The sequence below is a fragment of the Hyalella azteca genome, unplaced genomic scaffold (assembly GCF_000764305.2).
Source record: "Hyalella azteca isolate HAZT.00-mixed unplaced genomic scaffold, Hazt_2.0.2 contig5025, whole genome shotgun sequence".
Classification (NCBI taxonomy): Eukaryota; Metazoa; Arthropoda; class Malacostraca; order Amphipoda; family Hyalellidae; genus Hyalella; species Hyalella azteca.
The window spans coordinates 272,627-297,215 of record NW_025935231.1 but is presented as its reverse complement, the minus strand read 5'-3'; the positions used below and the strand labels follow the sequence as shown (position 1 = coordinate 297,215).

The 24,589-nt window shown below is 39.5% G+C and overlaps 1 protein-coding gene across 3 annotated transcripts in view; it reads right to left on the bottom strand.

Moving 5' to 3' along the window:
* LOC108668398 (actin-binding LIM protein 2) overlaps positions 1-15,312 on the bottom strand; it is a 38,865-nt gene extending 23,553 nt beyond the window's left edge. For 2 of the 3 annotated variants that reach the window (XM_018155604.2, XM_047880224.1), the window contains exons 1-3: positions 15,234-15,312; positions 14,575-14,702; positions 7,207-7,983 (exon numbers count right to left, since the gene is read on the bottom strand). In XM_018155604.2, the coding sequence (XP_018011093.1) occupies positions 7,207-7,983; positions 14,575-14,578 (781 nt within the window). In that variant the 5' untranslated portion in view covers positions 14,579-14,702; positions 15,234-15,312. The remainder of the gene's footprint in view (positions 1-7,206; positions 7,984-14,574; positions 14,703-15,233) is intronic. The other variant, XM_047880225.1, reaches the window with a different exon arrangement.
* Between the last annotated feature and the right edge of the window lie 9,277 nt (positions 15,313-24,589).

Below are 24,589 nucleotides of genomic sequence, written 5' to 3'. Positions count from 1 at the left end.
CAATTTCTAGCAACCAATGCAACCAACTCTCAATAAAGCATGTTCACCTAGGTTGCCCCGGATATAACTGTTATAGAACCATTATATAATCCCTGTCTCTTATACACATCTAGATGTGTATAAGAGACAGGGATATAATCAAGAAGCGCAGCAGTGGAATGCAGCAGCAGCAGCAGCGGCGGCGGCGGCGGCGGCGGTGGCGGTGGCAGGATATAATCAAGAAGCGCAGCAGTGGAATGCAGCGGCGGCGGTGGCGGTGGCAGGATATAATCAAGAAGGGGAGCAGGAAGGCTACATCCTGTGCCGCAGGAGCCATGCACTCCGCCCAGCAAGCAGCAGCGGCAGACGCTCGATTATGACGTAATCGCCTTCACTAAGACTGAATTAATCATTTACCAAGGCTGGATTAGTGTCACTAGAAATGCTCTATTGTGTGTTTAATTAATGTTAAGTTTCCACTTAAATTCGACATGGAATTTAAACCGTCAGAAAATCTTCAACGCAAACGGAACAGAGCTTAGCAGAAAACCAATCAAGACGAAGAAACATTAAGATATGTCTTATTTATTTTACGATTAAGACGAAGACAATAGTAAATGTCAAAATAAACATATACAAATGAATAAAATATGCTCTAACGGGTTCCGGTTATTCAATTTCTAGTTCTGATATCAAGACACAAAGTGTGCTAATTTGGCTCCGTGCCGCCGGTTAATTTTGGAGCATCCGGTTTTTTCAACACGATGTCACGCGGACTGTAAACAACGCGGTTGTGCTGACACTCTTATCACCATAGCGCTCATCGTGGGTGGTCATGACCACACCATGCATGTAGAGAAATTAATGGATCATGTTGTCTAAATAGTGACACACTCGCTGCACGTAGCACAGATACGCTCGTTTGCCGGGTGAAACTGGATCAGGATCACTCCATACAAGGGCAAGAAGTGCATAGATATTTAGACAAATTTCTCTCCACTTTTCGGAACGTATTGTCCGACAAAATTTGACATCACAATGAGAGGTCATTATGCACGGTAATCATCAACTTAATAAGTGCACGGCATCAACACTATAAGCGGTCGCTCAGCACTCTATCACCGTGATGATAGTGAGCGGCCACTACTCACTATCACCGTGATGAGGGAAGAGGGTTTTACCTCATGACACTCATAGAAATGAGTGAGGCTTTGTCCATATAGCGATGCATTTGTGCCCTTGAGTGGGTTATCTTGACCCAGTTTATCCAGACAGAACAGCGTTTTAGTGACGTGCAGAAATTTTTTTTCTCGTAATGAACACTCAGAGTCTGTGAAAATGACCTGACATCACTCTGTACTTGGAATCGAATGATATGGTTGCTATCAGATATAAAGCCTTACATAAATGTAAGGATTAGGCATTTACGTTTTAAATATATTTATCAAGACATTTATGCCTTGATAATGACATTTCAACAAAGCATTTCGAAATTATTTTTAGCTTCTCCATCGGGCACGTTCAATGTATTAATTAAAATGATTATAATGTTTTGAAGACAAGTTTAAAACGTTTAATGTCGATATGCTTTCAAGTATTACATTGAGAGACGAAATAAAATGTCGTCGCACGGAATTTCACGCAATCAAGTCCACAAAGACGTACGAATTTCGTTTACATCTTCGCTGAAGAGGAGGTTTAAAAATGATGAATGATTCATGAAAGGTGGTGTCTGTGAATGGAGGGATTCATGAATATTGGTTGCTTATATTTGAGCTCGTTCATAAAGTGCGATTATAATATTTCGGAATTAGTAAATAGGAGTTGTTCTTAAATGCAAGTTTTATTAGACACCAGGGCCCATACTTTCAAAAAAGTTAAGAGATCATAAGTTCATCAGCCAATCATTGACGGCCTTTTAAGCAAAATCCACCAATCATAGACAAAAAAAATAGAGCGTAAGTACTTACGTTCACTTAGCGAATTTGGAAAGTATGGCCCCAGGTAATGACTAACATTGAATTAGTTCATTTAATTAGTTCAGTTAATGGCTTCGTCCGAAGACAGCGAATATTAGATAATAGTTAGGCAGAAGTTCTTCCTTAAGCTTCTTAACCCGGCAGCGAATTTTTAGCTGTGAAATGCATTATCCAACTAATTAACAGGCAATTACTCTCCGGTGTTCAACAAAACCTGCATCGTGTTACTTTTTGAATAATTTTTATAAGCAATAGCTAAGACTAAAAATTGATTCGGAGAAGCTGAGCTGTGCGCTCGCAGTTATCAGATTTAACTATGAGACAAATAAGAAACATGTGGAGCTATAATATACAATACTAATATTCATTTGCCAGATCCACGTCGCAAAATCTAGAGTAGTGAATTGGTGCTGGTTGTGGCGTCTGTCTGGGGGCAAAACTTCGTATGTTGACACGAATAACGTGCGTTATGTAAGTTATGTGCTATAACAGAGCTGCAGCAACCAATAACCGATATAAAAAAAATATAACTCGGTACTCACTGCAATGAGTGACAGAGAGCGCATTTTCTCGTCGACGAAAACGTGAAGTCACGGACAGACAGACAGACGGACATGGCGGAGCACAGTAGCGCCTTTTTTCCATAAATGAGAAGATGTGCTAAAAAGCGTCATGGAAAACACACGAGAAAATACCTTCTATGTTCTAAGATTTTGTTTGCTGAAAAGCAGGCCAAATCAACGACGTGGATAAATCATTTGTTCAATAAAAACACATGAGATTGTAATCAGGGGCATAACAGAAGACTCCGAGTGGTGCAAACAATTATCACGTCATGAGATTCAGATAAGAATGATAGATGGATTGAAACAGACGTCAATCCTGCAGTATATTTGCGTGCACGGATAACTGTTGTGATGATGTGGTAAGCTGATAACACACGAGGTTCCGTTGTTTCAAATCTCTCGGATGAAGACTTGCGGATCAGAAATTGAGGAATATAAATAATTGTCGATTATAAAAAATATATTTTACAGACCCGACGTTAATCTACTATTCCAACATTTTTGAAAAAAATGCGTTTCAAACAAGTCGCGTAGTTCATGCAGATTTTACATTCTGATAAATTTAAAGCGGTTTCTGATTAATTTAAAGTGAATTTTAATGAATTCAAAGTGAATTCTGATAAATTTAAAGAGAATTCTGATAAATTAAGAGAATTATGATTTATTTAAAGCGAATTCTGATTAATTTAATGCGAATTCTGATTAATTAAAGCGAATTCAGATAAATTTAAAGCGAATTCTGATTAATTTAGAGCAAATTCTGGTTAATTAAAGCAAATTCTGATGAATTTAAAGCAAATTTTGATGAATTTAAAAAATGTGATAAATTTAAAGCGAATTCTGATACATTTAAAGCAAATTCTGCTAAATCTAATTTTTTCTGGAGAATTTGGCAGGCACTGCTAACATTTAAAGACGATGGCACGCTGATAACACTGATAGCCGTAATCTAAGGAATTATTGATAGTCAATTGCACGTCCTGGTAAAGTCAAAACGCGATAAAAAATAACGATATTTAAGCAAATGAAATGAAAATGCTTAGCTATCAGAAAACGCACTGTTTTTAGTATCAACATGATTATTGAACAAACTTTACTTTTATTTAAACGCCGCATTCTTAAAAAGATCACGATGTTCCTAATGTGTAATTGACGTGACAAGAACATTCACAACATGTCACTGACAAGACAAGAACAGTCACAACATGTCACTGCCGTGGCAAGAACATTCACAACATGTCACTTACGTGACAAGAACATTCATTACATGTCACTGACGTGACAAGAACATTCACAACATGTCACTGACGTGACAAGAACATTCACAACATGTCACTGACATGACAAGAACATTCATAACATGTCAATGCCGTGACCAGAGTTGAGAAGAAACCTGTCATTCTGCCTGAAAATTTTAGGAAGATATCATGCCGTCACATGCTCAGCTCGCTTCTATATTGTCTACGACGCAAAAATACTTCAGTAAAATTCGTATTTTAGCCATAGCAAGTGAATTTTCTAGGATTTATTTGTAAAGAAGAATGTTACTAGTCCCCGCACTGAAAAAAATCTTTCACAACTGTCCGTGCATGAACGGAATTAATTTAAATAGTGTTGCGTAACGTCTCGCAATTTGTGACTGCTTATGTTGCGACACGGAGCGAGAAATGAACGTCGAATGCAAAGATTCAGCGCGTGCAAAGATGCGAGAGTTCGTTCAACTGCAGTATATATAAGGCTGATGTGCGTACTGTGCAATCTAGGCTAAATAAATAGTAAATAAGTAAATACATGGCTAGGTAACGCACGCTCAGTACATGCTAGGTAACGCACGCTCAGTACGTGGCTAGGTAACGCACGCTCAGTACATGCTGCTAGGTAACGCACGCTCAGTACATGGCTAGGTAACGCACGCTCAGTACATGCTAGGTAACGCACGCTCAGTACATGGCTAGGTAACGTGGCAGTAACATTTCCTTAACGAATCATGATGATCGGCAGCTCTACAGGCCGATATGACCAGCAAGCAGTTCTGCCACTAACCATTTAATGCTGCAGGGTTCTATCAATAAATTCTGAATGATCCTTAACCGATAGATTAATTCTGAGCAGTTTATCTCGAACTAAATAATGTTACGTAAATTCTTCCGACATTGCTCCTATATGCTGAAGCATTGGTAAATGCTGATCAACATCTCAAGAACTTGCTAATGCTGAAGAGTTCCTTCTCTAACTGGTTAATGCTGATCAACCTTTCTGGTTAATGCTGAGTAACACTTCCTTTACTTTAAAGCTGATTAACTCATTATCTAACTGGGTAATGATAAGAAGCTTTTTCCTCAACATTTTCGTGCTGATGATGTAATTTCTTAACTGTTTAGTGATGAGGGGTGACGTTTTCTAAGTGGTCAATTCTGAGGGGCAACTGGTTAATGCTGTGGGGTTTCTTTCCTAACTGGTTAATGCTGAGAGGTTTCGTCCCTAACTGGTTAATGCTGAGGGGTTTCGTCCCTAACTGGTTAATGCTGAGGGGTAACTGGTTAATGCTAAGAGGCAATTGGTTAATGTGATGCGGGCTCGCGTTCGACAGGCTCGTCAGAAGCACATGATCTTGACCGTGAAAGTCGCCGCGAGTCAAGAAATTGAAGTGGCCAGTCAAGCAGGCCCATCATGAAGTATCGACTACACTCACTACAGTTGAGAATCATCAGCACGAATTACCACTTAGTACGTAGGAATAAACGCAGGTCTGCTTCATATTAATCGTCTTCACGAACATGCTCATAGAAGTCAACGTAGCTCAAGTTCATAGTGATCGTTTTCAGACATTAATTGATAAATTTGAACGATGTTTTGGCTAGTATTAATACCATGCTAAATTGCTAATAACTTGATACGCGTTCGCAGAAGCAGTAGGTAAAGATTCCGTGCATCCATCATTCCAGTACCAACTTAGCTTACCGTCCTATTTTAATTTGCATTTACGTTTAATTGACATAAATATTTCGAACGTATCAATTTTCGTCATTAATATTACCTAAGGTCCAACTATTTTGAACAAAAATATCTAAAATTAACGGAAGATAGCGTGCGAGACGCGGCGCCGATTTTGGTGTCGCGACATCTGCCATGAATATAGATTCTATTTCACATTCGATTGAATAATCAAAATTGCACATCCTACAATTCAGTTTAACCTTCACTAGATAGAACATCGGCAAATTATCTGTAGGAAAAATAATATAGGTAGAGACAAATTGGTTGTTCACGCGCGTGACCAAAAAGGATGCCAATAAATTAGATCGAAAATTTCTTGGTTGACGACGACATTAGCTACTGATTGCATTAGTCAATAGCTGATAAACCGGCAAATACTACACATAGATCCCCAACACAACCCCTAACACACAAGCACCACCACACAACGCGCCGAAACAAAATCAAGATGATGAGTTTTTTAGACACGGAAGCAACTTATTATGAGAGGACGAGCACCTTTTATCTTGGTGGATGCAGGCGCCGCACCCTCACTTGTTGAGGCCATGTTACACACTGACTGACTTGGAATCGATATTGACCATGAGAGTTTTCATTGACTGCATGAAAAGGAACGTTGCAGGTATACATAATTGAGAAATTAAATGTTTATCTAAGTTGCCAGATAAGTTTTAATAATAGTTATAGCTTTGCATAGGTTAGATCAATCTAAAACAACCTCCTAGACAAGTGTCTGAATACAAGAGTTTGGGATGAAAACCATTGCATCCGAACAATATCTAATTTCATTGGAAAAGCCAAATATATTTATACAAAGACATGAATGTCATCATCATAAACTGACCGAATTCCAAAGTTGATATTGTTTCCACCTTGAATTACTTTAATATCAGAAATTATTAGAGACAGTTCATTTTACTTTTGCAGCAAGATAAAGTGTACGACAACAAAGTAACAGACGTCGCCACGCCATGTTCCGCCTCCGCCAGCCTACAGCTGAGAGTGAATGGCGGACGGCTGGCGTCTGGCTGTGAGTCATGTAATGTGGCGTGAAGAGCTGGGGATGCAACTTTGTGTGGCTGTGGGATAATATAATAGATAAGCCTTTGAAGGGCAGAGAACTGCAGGTATATAAATTATTGCGCAGTGCCGTGATGCTTGTATTGGAATATAGAAGTAATTTTCATATAAACACTCAATAGTTTTCCTATAATCAAACACCAATTGGTAAAACGATGTTATTTGGAGTTATTCACTGTTAACAAAAGTAGTAAACTACAGTAATGGCAAAGCTTTCCAATTATAAATTTTAATTCATCATTCAGCCGGGCAATCGTTAGCAGCAGACGAATTAGGTAAATTCCCTCTCGGCCTCACGATGATTTATGTCATTGTCTTGACAAAGTTAGTTGATCTTGACGCGCATTCACCGCGCCGAAGTGTTAATCAAAAGTTGTCCGAAGAGAAAAGGTAACACCTTTCGCTAATAACGCGTTAGTTTTAATTAAAATAGTCAACTGAAACAAACAATCATCGCAAATTTTCGACTACACAATTAGCGAGAAGAGCTCATTAGTCAGTAGTTTATATTAGTTCCGAAAGTTAGTCCACATTAATTATTAACGAACCCAATGAGGTGAGTTATTAATGAAACGCTTGGTACACTCAGAAGAGAGTCTACATACTCAACGTTGCGACACCCGCAGCAGGGTCAGCTTGAGCGACCTTCGGAGATGTTTCTGTGGCAAGCCCTCTTCTGTCGATGCCAGACGCAGACTTTCCCTTGTGATCGGCCGAGTAATTCTTGGGAAACTTCTCGCTGGCTATAAATGTTGTTATTGGGGTCCTTGAACCCGTTGCCGCTCGGTCTAGGGTAGTATATCCTGACCCAGGAGTGCCTGAACGTGATCGTATAACATTCCGTTCGTTGAAATGCCCCGAAGTAAAATAGTCGGAGTTGGTTAGGTTTGCGTTGCTGCGAGTATAACTACGGTTATCCAACACCGACACTGGCTTGTAATCTCCGTATGGGCCAGGGCATGGAGAACCACTCCATATCACTCTCGAGTTGGCTACTGGAATAGAAGAAGTTCTGTACATTCTTTCATCGTCTGTGCGCTGACTAAACGGGTTCTCAGAGTACAAAACATGGTCGCGGCTCTTCGATAATCCGTGGGCGAGTGACTTGGCATTTCGAATTTCTGGCTTCCTTGCAGTTTCTGTCGATGAGATCGCGAATGTGGCAGTAGTTATCGTGTTGGGCGGGACGTTTGCACTGGATTGTTCTTGCGTTGAAACGTCTTGCGGTTGATCGTTTGGGTCGCTGTGGAGGGCTATAGGAGGTGCAGCAACTACATGGCGATCGTCAACTATTTCTTCTTGAGGGAGCCGAGGAGGTGCAGGATCAGCTTCAGCACATGGGCCGTACGCAGATGTCAACGACCTTTTCCGTTTGAAACATCCTGCAAAGAACAGCCACTCATCAATATTCACGACCTGTAAATCAATATAAAATTTTCATTACTCTTCTTACCGTCCCGGGTGTACAATCGTTGAGGTCGAGATGCAGCAACTCAGTTAGGCACGGAATTATAACCAGAACCTGCCTATAGAAATTGTTAAATCCCCGTTAACCAAAGTTACTTGGGCAAATAAATCCCATCTTTGTCTCGACGTGTCGGCCCTGAACGATGACCGTCGTCGATGACATTGTTGTAGGCACTCATACAATGTTCATAGTTACGAATGACGAGTTGGATGTATATGAGCGATAAAAGGCGGCAATGTAGGTGAAGGATCCCGGTAGGAATAACGTATAAATGAAGGTAAAGATCCTCCGCATGCAGGTATAAATAACGCGTTAGACAAGCGTGGAAATCAAACGCAATCACACCGCCTAATTTTTACGTAGAGATCACGCACTCGCACAGACATACCGCCTATTTATTACGTGGAGATCACACGCAAGCATACCGCATAATTATTCAATTATTTCGTGGAGAACATACGCAGATTATACATCCGCAAGAGTCATGCGTGGTTGCACTCCACTCATGCACCACAATAAAGCATTGCTGGCGTGGTTCTCGTAACATCCAGATTAAAATAATCCCAGCTTGTTCCACTTGTCCTCTGCTGACCTTTTTCGTAGACGCACATTTAATTCGGTAAATATTGGCGTTAGTTTCGGTAATACAGTTCTTGATGGTTGAATATACCCTAGCTGTGAAAGGCAGGTTGTGTGGAGCCATTTTCGTACGTGTTTGTTGACTAAGCCTTTATGGCGGCAGGTCGATGACAATCAGCTGTTGTTGGTTGAATGTGCCTAATTTATGGGAATGTCTCGCGCACATAAAGCATTATTAAAATGATCCTGATAAGGATGATTCACATAAAAAAGTATTTAAACCAATAAAATCGAACTACGGGAAAGGACATGTGCAACTACGGGCAGGGTGGCCCAGTGGTTAAAGTTCAGAGTACCAAGATTGGCGCAGAGAGGCGCGGGTTCGATCCCAGCTCTGTGCGCCAGTTTCTGGTCAGAATCGGCAAGGAGGCCGGGCGGTTAAGCATAGCAGAATTGTAGCAGTGAGTTGCGAGTTCGAGACCCCAAAATGCTGTGAATGTTCTGCGATGTTAAGAATCGGCGACAGGCCTAAGGCATACTAAACGCTGGAACCGCTATTATTATAACAGACCAGACGGGATCACCATTGAAAGACGTACGTAGTATATCACACCACCTCACTCTGATCAATTTTAATCTGATCGAATGAATAAAATTACCGAATTTTAGATTGAGCAATAAGCTCATTATTAGGAAAATATAGCATCCTAATTTGTTTTAAATGAATACTTAATGAAATTGATGAGGAAAAATGACTGACTTCCATCATTCCGACAAACAATGCACTCAAATTAATATTCTTGACAACCCTTTGTCCCAGGGCTCAATTAGTAGATCATTCTAAATCCATTTGTTAATGAATTGATGAGTAAGTGGGTCTTGAAAGGAAAACATGTCAAGATGACTCGTTTGATAACGTTGCTTTTATACAAGTACTGAACCCATTAGGTGAGTGAACGTGATTCGGTTATTTCTGGGACTGAGCTAAAGTCAAGGCTGCTGACAACATACAAGAACGGTAGAATAGCTTCGTCTTGCAACACCAAACTTTTCTATAAGTTTTATATAAATTAGACTATGATTCATTGAGAAAAAGCTCTAAAGGCAAAAAGCTCTAAATAAGTGTTTATTAAAAAGTGTCTAAAAAGTTTATGTTTGAGGAAATTCTACAAAAATAGCTATAGCGCGTCCAAAAAGAAGCATATCTTTTTGCTAATAAACGTACAGAACCCAATATTAAGCGAGAGATGAAGCTAGAGAAGCATTCTATTGGACATCTTTAGGCTCGTGTCAGGCTTGGATAAACATTTTTAGGCTCGGTAGCTGCAAATAAAAGCCACACGTAAATCAAAAACTCTAAGCTCACCTTCGTCTGTATTTCCTCGCACGCAGCGTGTGAAGAAAGTAATGTTAAAAAATGTTAATAACCGTAGTTTTCCTTTAGACGTGATCAAAATATTGTTCAATCCATTACGAGGCAATTCATATCAAGTTAAAGTGTTTGTGTTTATTTTCAAGGCCTAAAGATCTATTTAGGCAACAGTTATACAACTACACATCCAAGGCCCACACTGTTGTGTTCATGAATTGTGAATTATTATGAGTAAGTTTAATAGACTAATTTCAGTCATTAATGAATATTATTGAAGTAATACACTGTTCGCGAAATTTTGATGTTCTGTATATAAATTTCATCCAATTTTACACTTTTTAAATAAATAAAATGAGCGATAAATCTATCTGGTAGATTTGATCGGTTTACGGGCGCTTTTGTTGATTTTTTGCGTCAAACAAAACCGTCTCAATGTGACACAGTCTTCATCGCCATGGGCTGAAAATATCCCCTCAGAGGAATGAGTGTATCTTTGCCCAGCAAGCGATGCATCTAATTTATACCCTTTATACCTTTATACAAATGAGCGTATGGTGCAAAGTCCCCTCTGTGCTCTTGTTACGGGTAAGAAAGTGGGTCACGATTTGGACAATATGACCCAATCATTATCCGCGTGTGCGGTTGACTGCTGCAATTGTCAAAATCATTACTTGGCGCCTGTCACCGAGTATTGCGCTGGATGCTTCTTCGCCTTTTCAAATATTTTTCCTCATTAAATATAAAGTTATTCAGCATATAATTGAGTCTAATGGTAACTTCATGCGTGTTAACATTATTTAGAACGATTTTGCAATAAAAATTGCACTCGACAAGCTCTAATTTTGTCGTCAAAGAATGAAATTGATGGAACAAAATATATAAACCTCGTTAAATTACCATTATCAATTCGATGATTAATTTCTCATTTAGGACCGGGAAACGACCACATTATTTTTTCACTGTACATAAAAGTTTCTTTCCTCTTAGATATGCCATAGAATGATTCATGTGCTAGTCCCAACGGCAGTATTAGTCTTATTCGGGCAAGTCGTCACACAACTCTGTGATATTTTGAAAATTTTTATTCATAAAATCAACTGGTCATTATACAACCGCAATAAAACATATTCATTATACCATCCAAAGTTATGCCAATCGTCTGGGCATTGATTACAAACACTACTCTCATCTATCCGAACTGATATACAGTATATACTCATATATTGGTGTAGTTCGGCAGAAGCTTCTCTTTTATGCAAGTTTGATTAAAGACCAGAGCATGCTGCTCTGGTCTTTTTTTCGACCTGCTTTTCGATCCCCCGGCTCCAGCTAGAAATTTGGTTCGACTCATTGAAAAGACGAACAGGAAGATTGTTAATAAAAAGCATGCTCTGATCTTCAATCAAACTTGCATTCTCACATATGTATATATCACAAACTATATAAATGCCCAAAATATTACGAAAATTAAAGAAAAAATCCCAAGACGAAGCCTTGGGGTGTAAAGGCCTTGCGACTCCATTTCACGTGTCGACGACTGGCCACAAAATCCTCTTGTTGACCAATTAGAGATAACGATGACGCTGACCTGCCATCGTTATCCTGATGTACTAAAACCTGTCTTCGTGAACAGATACTAAATGAAGCTGATTCTTTCATTAAATTGTTGCCCATTTTGGAGTCTAAGAGGCATGTGCTATTTGTAAAGAAAGCAGAAAAAAAAAACAATGCATGCGAGGGCAAGTCTTTTCATGATTTTTGTAATAATTATGGTAATGTCAATGAATATTTTATTGCAATATTGAGGAAATGATTTCCATTTATTTATTTATGGGGAACTATTATCTTATTTTTCGCTTGAGACATAATTAGTGATTGTTTTTCTCTAGCTGGTGACCACGCTTCTCTTGGTAAAGAAATCTGTTTGTGCATGATTTTACTTGAAATATTAAATGTATGTTCTCTTATGCAAAATCGGATGCTTTGATTTACGTTAATGTGGTTGCGATATTCATAGAATTATTACATTTATCGTAACCATGTTTTACATTCAATTTACATAATTACCGTTGTGGGAAAAAATAGCTATTTGGGAAAAATGACAGAGGACATGATAAATTGACATGATATACGTTTCATGAATTCGTTCTTGATGTTCTAGCTCACGATATCTCATATCGTCATTGTAAAATGTAGAAAGTATCAGAAAGAGCAAGTTATGAGTAAATTGTTAATGTTCTACAAAGTTATACCGCTTTAAGGAATGTTATCAGCTCCTTCATACTCCTCTTGCATTTTGTAAAACGTCTTTTCATGAACTATCGATTTTACGTCATTTGCGTTTCATCATTGAAAATGAACTCTTCTTCTTTGCTTGTCCATTGTGTAATTGGCACTTTCAATATTAACCCAATAATTGCTATTTACGTGCCCATTATTATGCCCATTACATGCCTATTATTATTTATTAAGTGTCTATTATGTAATGGGCACTTAAATTCTTGACCTTTTGCTATTCTCAGCGCCATTTAATCCTTTATGTAGCGCCATTTAATCCTCTATGTAGTAACATATTGTTCACTCGTTGTTATTTCCAGCGCCATTTTTCCTTGATGTAATGGACACTTTCACCCATTGTTATTACCAGTGCCCTCGTCTTGCCCATCAAGAAATGGGTACTCGAAATGGTCCCCCATTTCCTCGGTGGCTTCCCTCGATCGCCCCGCACGAGGGAAGCTCGCCGGTCTGAGGGCGTCGCCCAGGCGCTCGGTAACGCTGGCCAGAAATAGACCACAGCTGCTGCCAAGTGCTTTGCTGTACAGCTCTGTACACCTGCTCTGTACATCTGCTCTGTACACCTGCTCTGCACATCTGCACACACGTGTCACTTACGTCTGTGGCTGCTCTGTACACCTGCTCTGCACATCTGCACACACGTGTCACTTACGTCTGGGGGGTACTTTACACCTGCGCTTACACACGTGACATGCTATCCTTCACTCTACACCTGCATGCACATACGTGTCACACCAGCATGCAGATACTCTACACATGCACCACACAGCACAACATTTCTGTTTGAGTGCCTAACATACCTCACCAGCTCACGCGTTTGCAGGTGCGCGACAAAAACATGGGAGATTTGTTCAATAAATAACAATGTGAGCTTCACGTTCACGCTGAACATAAACTATCGGTAACATGAGGTGGCACTATAATAAGATTTCTCTTTAGAAACTATAAGGATATAGGAGCACGTTTATTTATGTCATGAGGAGGTTAAGAGATTTTTAATCTATTCAGTGCAGAAATATGTTTAGAAGGTCGTCAGAGGAGTTATTGTAAAGAGAGAGAGAGAGAGAGAGAGAGATTTATTGTAAAAAGAAAGAGAGAAAGACATTGTCAAACAAAAAGAGAAGCCACTGTCGCCTGGGTAGGAGGAGAATCGTTAAAGAATATTGATTCTAAATCTTAATTCTTCTAAACAATGATTTCTAAATCGTCGCATGAAGAAAAATATTCTTCATATAATAGTTCTTGCATCGAGAACTTGGTTTTGGTTTCCTGATAACTTAATTAATTGTTGATGTTGTCTTCCTAGTCGCTGGTGAACTCATCAGCGGGGCTTAGAAAAGACATACAGATTGTCATTATTCTGATCTAAATTTCTTACCAATTTTTGAAAATTTAACTTTTAGGTCCTTCATATCAGAGTGCCTGCATTGAAAAAATTCACAGATTCGCGAAGCCGTACAATTAAATAGGCTCAATATTTAACTCTTTTTCACAAAACCGTGACGTTGAGAGGAGGTCAGCGTTAAGTAAATTCAGGCCGAGAAATTGCATTTTCGTTTAGAAATTCTCATATTTTCAGATGTTATTCAACTAATTTTTTTTGTTTTAGATGTGAAAACGTCGAACTTAAGGAGTATTGGAAAAGTTTATAATGACGATTATATAACTATTATGAGTTTCATACTAATTTTCCTTCCTCACAACAACATATCATATGTAAAAATGACATGTTATGTTTTCATTCATGAATTTCTTTAGCAATATTCACACAGTATAACTCAAAATTTGCATGCGGAAATTATGCAAACAAGTTTACCAACGTTTAAATGAAAATATAAGGTACAACATTCATCATTATTCTCTCACCACTTTCGGGCACCTTCTTTGTTCCATTAAATTACAATTAATAAGACAGGATACTATGGGCATCTGAGCAATACAGTACCCCATTTAAATTACATTTAACTGGGGTACCCCATTTAAATACATTACCCCATTACCTCATACATTACCCCATTTAAATTACATTTAATAAGATGGAATAAATAAAGCTTATGACTAATAATTACTCCCTAAACCCATTAGATTGCAGTAAATATCACAGCACATAATGGGCTTGTGCACAATAATCACCATTACCCCATTTAAATTACAATCAAAAATACGGGCTAAAGTGGGCTAATGACAAATAATTACTCCCTTAACCCATCAAATTTCAGTAAATACGACAGCACATAATGGGTTTCTAGCAACACTCACCCATTTTTGACGCTGCTGCTTCGGTTGTTTACATATCGAAGAACACAAAACTTCAGAAGTATTATTTGATCATGAAACAGAATCTCTTCGCCCTCCTGATCTTCCCTCCAGGGCAGGAAAAATTATTTCTATCGAAGAAACCAAGAATTTCGAGTTAACGAAACCAACTGTTCAGTTGTGCTCGATCGCGGTGGGTAAATCCGGTATATTCAGATCAACTTTAATATTTATAAAGCAAAAATATAAAAAAAACATCACATGAGCGCGAAGAATTTGCTGGTGATTTATTTATGTTTGTTTGAATTCAAAACTTGTAATAGCAGTAAAAACAATTCAGGCAATATATAAAAAGTATATTTTTCATTATTTATCAAGGATGTTAATAAGCCGACATATTGAATTTAAAGCTATGAGAACCAAGTATTTATTCTCTATTCGTGCGTATGCGCAATTCTTCTGTTTTTTGAAAGAAGCTTTTCGTTTCTAAGAAATGATTAATTTGGAATAAATATAATAATGCTTTTCACGGTCATGACAAAAATGATTAGAATTTAATTATACATATACACATAACGAACAGACATCTTAGTCAAAATATCAACGATGTTTCCGAAATAATTATTTTTCTACAAGAAATTAATTTTTTTAAAGATTTATACCGAGTACCGCAGTGCGAGTTAAGTTTGTGCAGCAGCGAGGGGTGACTCAAGTAAAGAGCTCACCACGCTCTTGCTCTCAACACAGACACAGCCAGACTGAAGACCTTCGTGGCACATGCCGTGGAATGAGAGCAGATAGAGAGTCGCCACTTAATCAGGGTGTGTCGGAGAGCGAGGGTAACCTGATAAGTGAGGGCAACTAATGCAGTATCCGTGCCAGTGGCTATACTGCTCGAAAAAACTGTTACAAACGGTCCATCCGGCGTTTTAGTAGCCGGTCTCCCGACGAAATATTTTTTTTTCCTAGTGAACGCACGAAAGCCGAACAATCCTGGTCGAATTTTATGGGACAGCAGGCCATTAAAATACTGTTACGACAGATTTTTCGTCGTTTTCCCAACAGTGTACAGAGCAACATTTCTGCATCAGTTCAAGACGGGAGGAAGGATATGGTGAGCGTGATCTGAACTCTGCTCTGCAATGGCCGGTGTACGTTCGACCAGGCGCCTTCAAGGACACGGTTTAAAGCATAGTCGATACGAATGAACTCTGCAGAACAAAGACAACAAATTCTTTAGACAACGGTTATTTTATTACGCCTATAATAACACTCGTTGCGTGTTACACACCTCAAGTTCAGCCTGTGAAAGACGTCTCTGATGGCACCACATGAAGGCTACTTGAATATCAGACTTCGTCTCTTAACCTTCATATATACATTCATTAATGTGTTTCTATTTTAATATCCTACTGCATGTACGGTTCCAAGAGGTCTTTGAAGTTTACCTCTAAATATATGTGATATGTGATTAAAAGTACGTTGTTAATGACAATATTATATAAAAAGTGAGCATGTGTTTCTAAATGTATGTCTACATACATTTGCTGTGTGTTACTTTTCGAAAAAAATATTTTGCCATTTATTTCTATCGCTTACTGCTCTCAGATTAATGTGACTTTACCTAATTTATTTCTTTCAAGTTTAACCCGCAATTTAACTTGATTTTAAAGGTAAACTCAATTTACACTCAGAAAAAAATGAGTTATATTGTCCTAATAGTGACATACTTTTTGCCGACAGCACGGCAGAGACCGGACACAGCACTGATACGCCATTTGGCAGGTCAAACTTAGTCAGGATGATTCACTCAAGGTCAAAACTGCATTAGTATTTATATAAAGTCACTCCAATTTCTCTAAGTATCGCAAGTTGCTTTGGACTCTATATGAATATATGAACGCACATTTTCTTAATATATAAGTACAGATAAATGGAAAGGAGATGTTTGAGTGCGTGTTAGCGCTGAAATGTTAAAATCCTGCAATTCCTGTTAATTTTTCTAATCCCGTAAATAACAATAAAGCTTCTGTATGCTAGGAAAAAACGTTAATACCCGCAATTTACATGATAATAAAACTCCCATTTGACCCGTTTCAATATATTAAAAACTATTTTGCAGTTTTCCAAATCATTATTTCCAATTTAAGAATAAGATTAATAATTTTCACAGTCCAATAATGTCATTTTAGAACTGCCTTACTATTCTCTTACAAAATACAAACAGGATACTAGGGGGATACTCGGACAGGGGGGATACTCTTAATAGGGGGGATACTCTTAAGGGGGGGATACTCTTACAAAATACAGGATACAAGGTGCAGGATACGATCCCGACGCGATATAGGCTTGGGGTAATAGACACGCAGTCTCTTATATGTCTAAGAAATTGGGCATAAAACACACATGCAAAATATGACTCAGATTTAGAAAAAATGAATAATTTACATGAAAGTCGTGTCTTAATAGCATCGTATTAGTGATGCCTAGTATTTAAATCAGGGTGTTAGAAAAAATTATTTTGCATGGAACGACGCGTTCTCTGTAAAGCCGGGCTATTAATTCTGCATGCAGTTTCGTTTCAATGTGCCATATTAAAATTCATATGGTTAACTTTCCATGCTTGGTTACCTTGCTACATGATGAGTTAATACAATGGTTGATTAATTAATGGTTTCATCATCGTCGACGAATGACGCAGAACGTCTAGAACAATAAGCACAAATTACGTTTGCATCAACCAAGCCTTCATTGTTATAAGCTTATCATTAATTTCCTTTAGTTTTGTTTGCTGTTTTTCCTATGCAAATAGTTGAGTATCTTATATACCATCATATCCATATAACATTCTATAGAGAGAGCCGGGTATACCTGCCGTGATATCTATTCAATTTCAGGTTATAAAAAAAAAATAGGGACAACTGATTTGGATGAGATTTAAAAAGTATGCGTTTAAAAATTACTATTTAATTAAAGACCACACTTCTAAAAAGGCCGGTGTCTCCGATGACATGTACAATAAATTTCTTGTTTTATATTTAGTTATTTATTTTAAAATATTCATTTACCTCCTGAAAATCCCTTATTTGCTGATTCTGTCAATTGGTTGATACATTGTCTCCAACTTTACACAAGTGTGAGAAATTTCCGATCGATTGGACATGTTGAAAAGTATCAAATATCGATTAAAAGATTTGTAGCTGACAGACAAACAACAAGAAGTGAAGTTAAATAGAATTTTGGTAAAAAATAAGTTCGAATAGATTATGGGGAAAATTAGAAGACAGTTCGGCTTCTTTGAATGTCTGTGCCTCGCACGTCATATCAGGATTATTTGCTGTTAGAATGTCCCCGCTAATATTTTTTTTTTTCAGTTTACTTCACATACACACTACTTACCACAATGGATGTTTCTTAAAATGCCGGCGTCCGTTCGTAGAACCCCGGCACCCACCGTTGCTATGCAGCCATCTCGGTTCATTCAGGTTTCTTCCCAGCCCGTACCCATCCGACTATAGTAAACCCTGTTACTTCTTTAAAAATATAGACTAATGTCGTGTTAAGAACATTGATTTTTAATAGATATTTGACCCGTGTTTTGGATTTGAAGCTTTTTTGGCTCTATTATCAGCGATTATTCTTGCACTCTCCGGTAATGGATCTTTTATCTGTAGCATGAAGTGTATAAATAGGGTCGCCTGTCGAAGACCACCACTGCCCTGGATGTAATGGACTATCGTGATTCCTGCCTTCCGGAACGTAGCCTTCAACTCTTTAAGTCGTCCGTATCTAGGCCGTGCGTCGAACCAGCCCTCGGTCGAACGGCCAGCTGTCGAAAGACGATAAATTTTGGAACAGAACTATGCTATCTGAAACCTAACCTCAGATGCGGTGAACGTAAAATTACGTAATTTAACGATGCCTGGAAGTCATATTCGATCCGCGGCCTGGTGGTGCACGGCAGGTTCTATGCAAGGCTGGAGGAGGACTAAGCCGAGTGGTTCACGGATGATTGATGGATGTCCGGAGAAATCCATAGCGTTCGATTCAGGGCTTGTTTGGTGCACAAAATTGGTGGTGCAAGGCTGTGCTCCCGATCTGGCAAGTGTCGGTCGTTTGGTGACTATCCGGCAAGTAAGCCTATACACATGGAGAGTATAAGGTGCCGCTATCTTCTCGTTCGCGCCCGCCAGGATAGTGGGATCACCTTCAACAACACGAGTCTGTACGTCGTTTTTATACTCTTTATTCTAGCACTTAAAAATGCAACGTCGGGAACAACTAAACCCTGACTAATGTGGTCTTCTTTTAGTTTCAAATTACTCGTTTCTCGCTACATTTTGTTGGAGTAACCATCATGGCAAACATTCCACTTCAATATTTTTGGAATATTTCAAAGAATAATTGAATATCGTCTGGAATCCACTTTGTTGGGTTCTTCTTAGAACCATTATCGTTCAAACAAGCCATGATTCACTTGACTCAAGATGCTTCACGAGAGCGGCACAGATGCTCTCACCATGGCTGCATCAGCGCTACAAACCACTTCTCCAGCGAAGAAATCAACACATCGTTGTCTTTCTCGGTCGCGTCTCGGGCACTTGCCGGCGCATGCCTCTGAAGCGGCTGAACCCCTACACACGAGGCTAGTAGCGTGGACAGTTCAAGCGGCGGATGAACTAGCGGCTAGTACTATCCCCGCGTGTACAGGCACCTTTAGGGGGAGAACGTTTCATACTTGCATCCATGCTGAACGTTTGACCGACTCCGTATGTTTCGGGTCTTACAAAGTTGTAGAAACTACACAAAATTTAGTAATGTGTAGTTATTTTAACGATTTCGGTCCATTTCATGATTCGTTCTAATTTGTGAAGAACCTTGCCCATTATTTACATTGGGAAATGAGAGAAGGCATATTTTAATGATGTGGTGACCTCGCTGAAAGAAATCAGAACCTTGTTTTGTGTATTCACCTAGTTCAAATGCAGCGCACTTGCCTCGAAAGAGGTATTTTCGAATTTCATAACCACATAATCGACATTTTAGCGAAACAAATGCAGACGCGCTGCGGCAGCACTCAGCAGCAGCAATCGGCATCGAATTGCGAGATGCATTGTGGGGTCGGCCGCCATTGTGGGGTCTAGCTTTCGCCTATGTTTTTTATCTACTGCGCTTAATTGTCTCTTCCTGAAGTTTTTGCTTGAAGATGGGACGCTACTGCGCCGTTGTTTGATGCACCAGTCATTCACACGACTATTTAAACATAAAACTGGATAATGAGATGTCTTTCTTCAGTTTACCAGCAGTGAATGCCGTGTATATCGTATCAGTTTATGTATTGTACTGATATACGTATCGTAGATCAGTTTACTAGCCGTGAATATTTATGATGCATGATACTATATATTTTCCAGGGGCAAAATCTGTTACTTGCCACTAGATAAGCTACATATGTAAGACTAAAAAGTAATAATATTTACAGATCACTGATTACATTATCATGACCCATTATCCTTATGTTGGTGGTACATTTGGATGGCTTGTGGGTCGTCCCACAAGCCATCTCCTATCTCCTATCCTATCCTATCACCTATCTCCTGCACGGCACCCATCCATCCACAAATTGCTTGAAAGCTTCATGCGTCATGTATGCCTTGAATTCTTGCAAGGTGTATTGGCTGATACCAAATACCAAGTAGTTCAGTATATCAGTACGTGAAAAGGGAGGCAGGCGTGCAAAATTTACACACCACAGCTTTGCCAGCACTTCGTATGGATCAACATAGTTAAACTTAATGTCCATGGTTAAACTAGGTTATATAAAGTATATAATTCAACCATGGTATAGACGTGCAACAAGGATAATTCCAGGTTTGAAGGGCAAGTCCTATGAAGAAAGATTAAAGATAATGAAGCTTCCAAGCCTTAGTTATCGACGTCTGCGTGGGGACCTCATTGAAGTATACAAGTATACTCATGGTTTATGTATACAAGGTCCCCGAAGGATTACTAGAATTTGAAACAAGACCCAACACCAGGGGCCACGGCTATAAACTAAAAAAACTGCGCTGCAACTTTTCCACGTGCCAACATTTCTTCTCGCTTCGAATCACCGACATGTGGAACAGCCTCCCCGATGACATCGTTGGCGCTCCAAGTATGAACGCGTTCAAGAACAGACTAGATAAAGCTATGGAAAAATATATGTTCAGATTTGAAATGCCTAGCACCATATCGAACCCGGTGGAAGTCGAGTAGCTAATTCAAACTATCGTCAGTCATGAAAAGATCCGGTCAAATGAAGCGATTTTAGATCTTCTGAGAACAAGGCACGAAAAGAAAACGAATCGGTGACAGGCCACATCAAGCCTACACTTCAGCGCCGAGATCACTATATGTTATGTTATGGTTAATGTCGAGCAATTTACTTAAATACCAGTCTCTCGCTGGAGAAACAAGTTTTTGACAATAGCTTAAGGGGAGCGTCTGGGTCCCAGAAAAACTTTTTTTTTTATTTACGGCCGGATCACATTGAAACTTGGTAGACATATGTAAAACATAATTCTAAGACTTTTTTGTTCGTGTGAAATTTTCGAAAAAAATTAACGAAAACGGGAAATTCTTAGAAAACGGCCACAAAGGGGGCACTGTAGAAAACTATCTCCTGCTAGGATTTTCAAGCTACAACATCGAGACGCACGCATATAATTCAATGAGTAAAGACCATATCTATCGATTCGTCGTAGCTTTTTTTGAAATTCGAATTTTTGCGGGCGTGGGGGCAATTTTCGTAAAATTTTCGTAAATTTTTCGATTTCCCTCTTTTCCCCCCCTTTTTTCGGAATATTTTCAAAACTATAACGAAATTGAAAAAAAGCTACGATCAATCTTTAGATCTTTCATTTGCGAATCGAATGATATATCTCTCATTGCTGTAGCTTCAAAACTGTAGGAGGAGATAGTTTTCCAGTGACAATAAGTGTGATTGTTCAGTAGAGCGCGACAAAGTCCCGGGCGCCTCGAAATCGGCATTCAAGGTTGCAAGGATGCAAGACCAGACGATACTGGAGCTAAATTTCTGTCAAGGATGGTGGGAACAGCAGAGCGAAAACCATCCCTCACGACTGTTGAAGGGTTACTGGATCGGAGAGTGTGAAGACTAGCTATTTAAGGTGCACTGAGCCATTTACTTGCTACGTTAAATGTTGAAGAACTCCACCAACCCTTGCCCTTTCGCGATCTGTCGTGAACGCATAAATCAACGTATGGAGATGATTTTGGTACCGTTGGATAGGTCAGAATGTCAGCTTTAAGATAAAACTAAAAACAGGAAAAGTCGAAATTGTCGATTTTGGACCCAGACGCTCCCCTTAATCCTTCCTGCTTCGCCCTTTCTTTCGGGAGCGCAGGAGTGGGTAACAACATTGACTCGTAAACAGGCCCTGGGCCCAACGCCAACCATCAGCATGCAATATCTACACATAGCCTCAGATCAATGAGCTGTGGGTAACTCCGGCTAACAGTAAATCCGCTTTGCACTACACAGCCATTGCTTCACAGAGCCGGAGCACAACTGGCCGGTGCGCAACAGGCCCTACCGCAACAGGCTGCGCAGGTTAGGTTAGGTTACGTTAGGAGTAGCTGTTGCGGTAGGGCCTGTAGGGCACAGGTCCTGGCCGGACCTGTGCGGTAGGGCCCGGCCAGTTGTGGTCCGGCCTGTATGCGCTCCGGCCGGTGACTGAACGGCGCTGTTGTAGTGGGCGCTTTGTGTCAAAAGCCGAGAAGATGCCCGGCTGCGTTAAGGCCCGTTCACACTATGGGCAACACACGAGAATCAAGTGCCTCAAAGCGCATGCAGAGGCGCTTTGCAGCCTCTGCATGCGCTTCTTGACCGATTGACGAGCTAGCGATTGACAGGGGCCATGCCTCATGCAACACAAGCGCAGCGCTTAGTAGATAGCTATTTAAGAATTGATATCACTTGTATGCTTAAATCGCAAATTAACTAAGAATTTAAATTAAATTAAAAATTTAAATCAAATTAAAAACCTAAATTAATTAATTAAAGAAATTCAATTCGTTCTGTGGTTTCAATGTATCAATTTGTGACTTTTGATTTGTGATTCTAGATTCTACGAACTGACGATGGAGCTGGTCTCCGAAACGTTTTCTATCAAGATATGAATTTTTGTGGACTATTCTTTGCTTTTAAATTCTTAGTTAGTAGATAGCTGTCTGTGGTCTAGTAAGTAGTAAGGTTGATTGTGTACGCTGGTCCGGCACACCAAATGTCGACTAACACCACTCTCGTTTGGAGTCACTCTCTAGTAGAGCGCCTAATTGATCTTTATAGAGAACACGAATGCCTATGTAGTGTTCGGTCAAAGGAGTACAAAAATCGAAATGCAAATGATGTAAGTTATTTTTACATGAAGTGTTTAGTTTATGTGATTTTAGCAACTCCTGACAATTTATGCATTACCGTTTAGCGATTTCAAAGGATAGGTATAATATCGGAACTTTTTATTTAAGAATAGACTATATTTTTATAAACTGTATCTTTTTGAATATGCTAGTTCGCTAATTATGATGCCTATGCTAAATTCTCGTTTACAACTGGCATAGTGCGAAGAATGACGGACCGCAGCACACCCGAGAACAATGGCCCACAGCTCAAATTCGGTTACATCCATCCTCATTGACGTCTAGGTGGCAACTAGTGTTCAAAGCGCGCAGTCTCAAACTGCCGAGTACAAAAGTAGTGTGAACGGTTGTGCGCGGTGAGGCACTGCAGCAAACGACTCAAAGCGCATGTCGTTGCCACTAGTGTAAACGGGCCTTTACGCTGGGGAAGGTATATGAATCGCACTGTAGACTTGGGCTATGCTGACCTCTAGCTATTCACCCCTTTCTTTCTCCATTGCCACCAAAACATCCAAACGTGTAAGGACGGAAGAATAAGGTAAGGCGCGAGTGTGCAACAAACATGGCGGCGTAACAACACGCAGATTACGTGGAAACGCGGGAGCATAGCGAGCCCGATCGCAAGAAAGATACTAATTTCACTGGCAAGTGACCTGCCTGGAGTCACATATGATAGCTCGACTAAATTAATCTCGTTATTATACCAACTGCAAATAACTTTGAAAATTTTTTGTAGGGCAATAAAAATATATGAGCGGATCAAAAAACATTATCAAACAAAAATTTTTGGTTATACAAATGAGGAGGGAATTCGAGGGAATTCGCTCGAGCGCTAAAGTAAACGTATGAAGATTAATAACCATGTATAAAATTATTTAAATCCAAATGATTTTTCTTTGTGAGTTTGCTATTATAAATTCAACAAAATTCATCTGGCATTTTTGTTTACATCTGTCAGGTGAGGAAATCGAGTTCGCAAGAGCAATAGCCTAGTCATCGACTCATCGTTTGGGATGGGAACTTGGGAAGGTTGTTTTCGGAAGTGGGTATTAATTGCATTGGAGAAACGGTTGAAACATTAAAATCATGAAAGATATTGTCAGAGTAATTATAGCTTTAGGGAAAAAGTAAGCGGCATTCGTTGAGCTGACATTACATTTTTCATCTTGGAACTACTAAGAAGAACGCAAATGCGCCAGTGTTTGGGATTTAACTTTAAGTTAGGTCTTCGGAGTCAACGTCGGCGTCTGAGCCGCGTCTGTCAGCAACGAAGTTGCGCCAGGTGGCAATCATGGCAATTGGCATGTCACTCAAAACATACTAGCCTAACGTAGTACGCACTGCTGACTGCTCATACAGTGACAGTCACACTCAAACTGAAAAATTGAACAAAACTGTCAAAAGCCACCTGTGGTACCGTCACTGTGAATGAGACAGTCAGACAGAAATGGCATGGGCATTTCCCATGCGCGCGCTGACCTCTGAGGCTCTGACGCTGTGTATCAGTGTAGATAATGTGCATGTCAGCATGTGCAGTGTGAAGATAATTCACTATTTTGTTTGGCATGTGCCAACATTTTTTTCTAATAAAGAA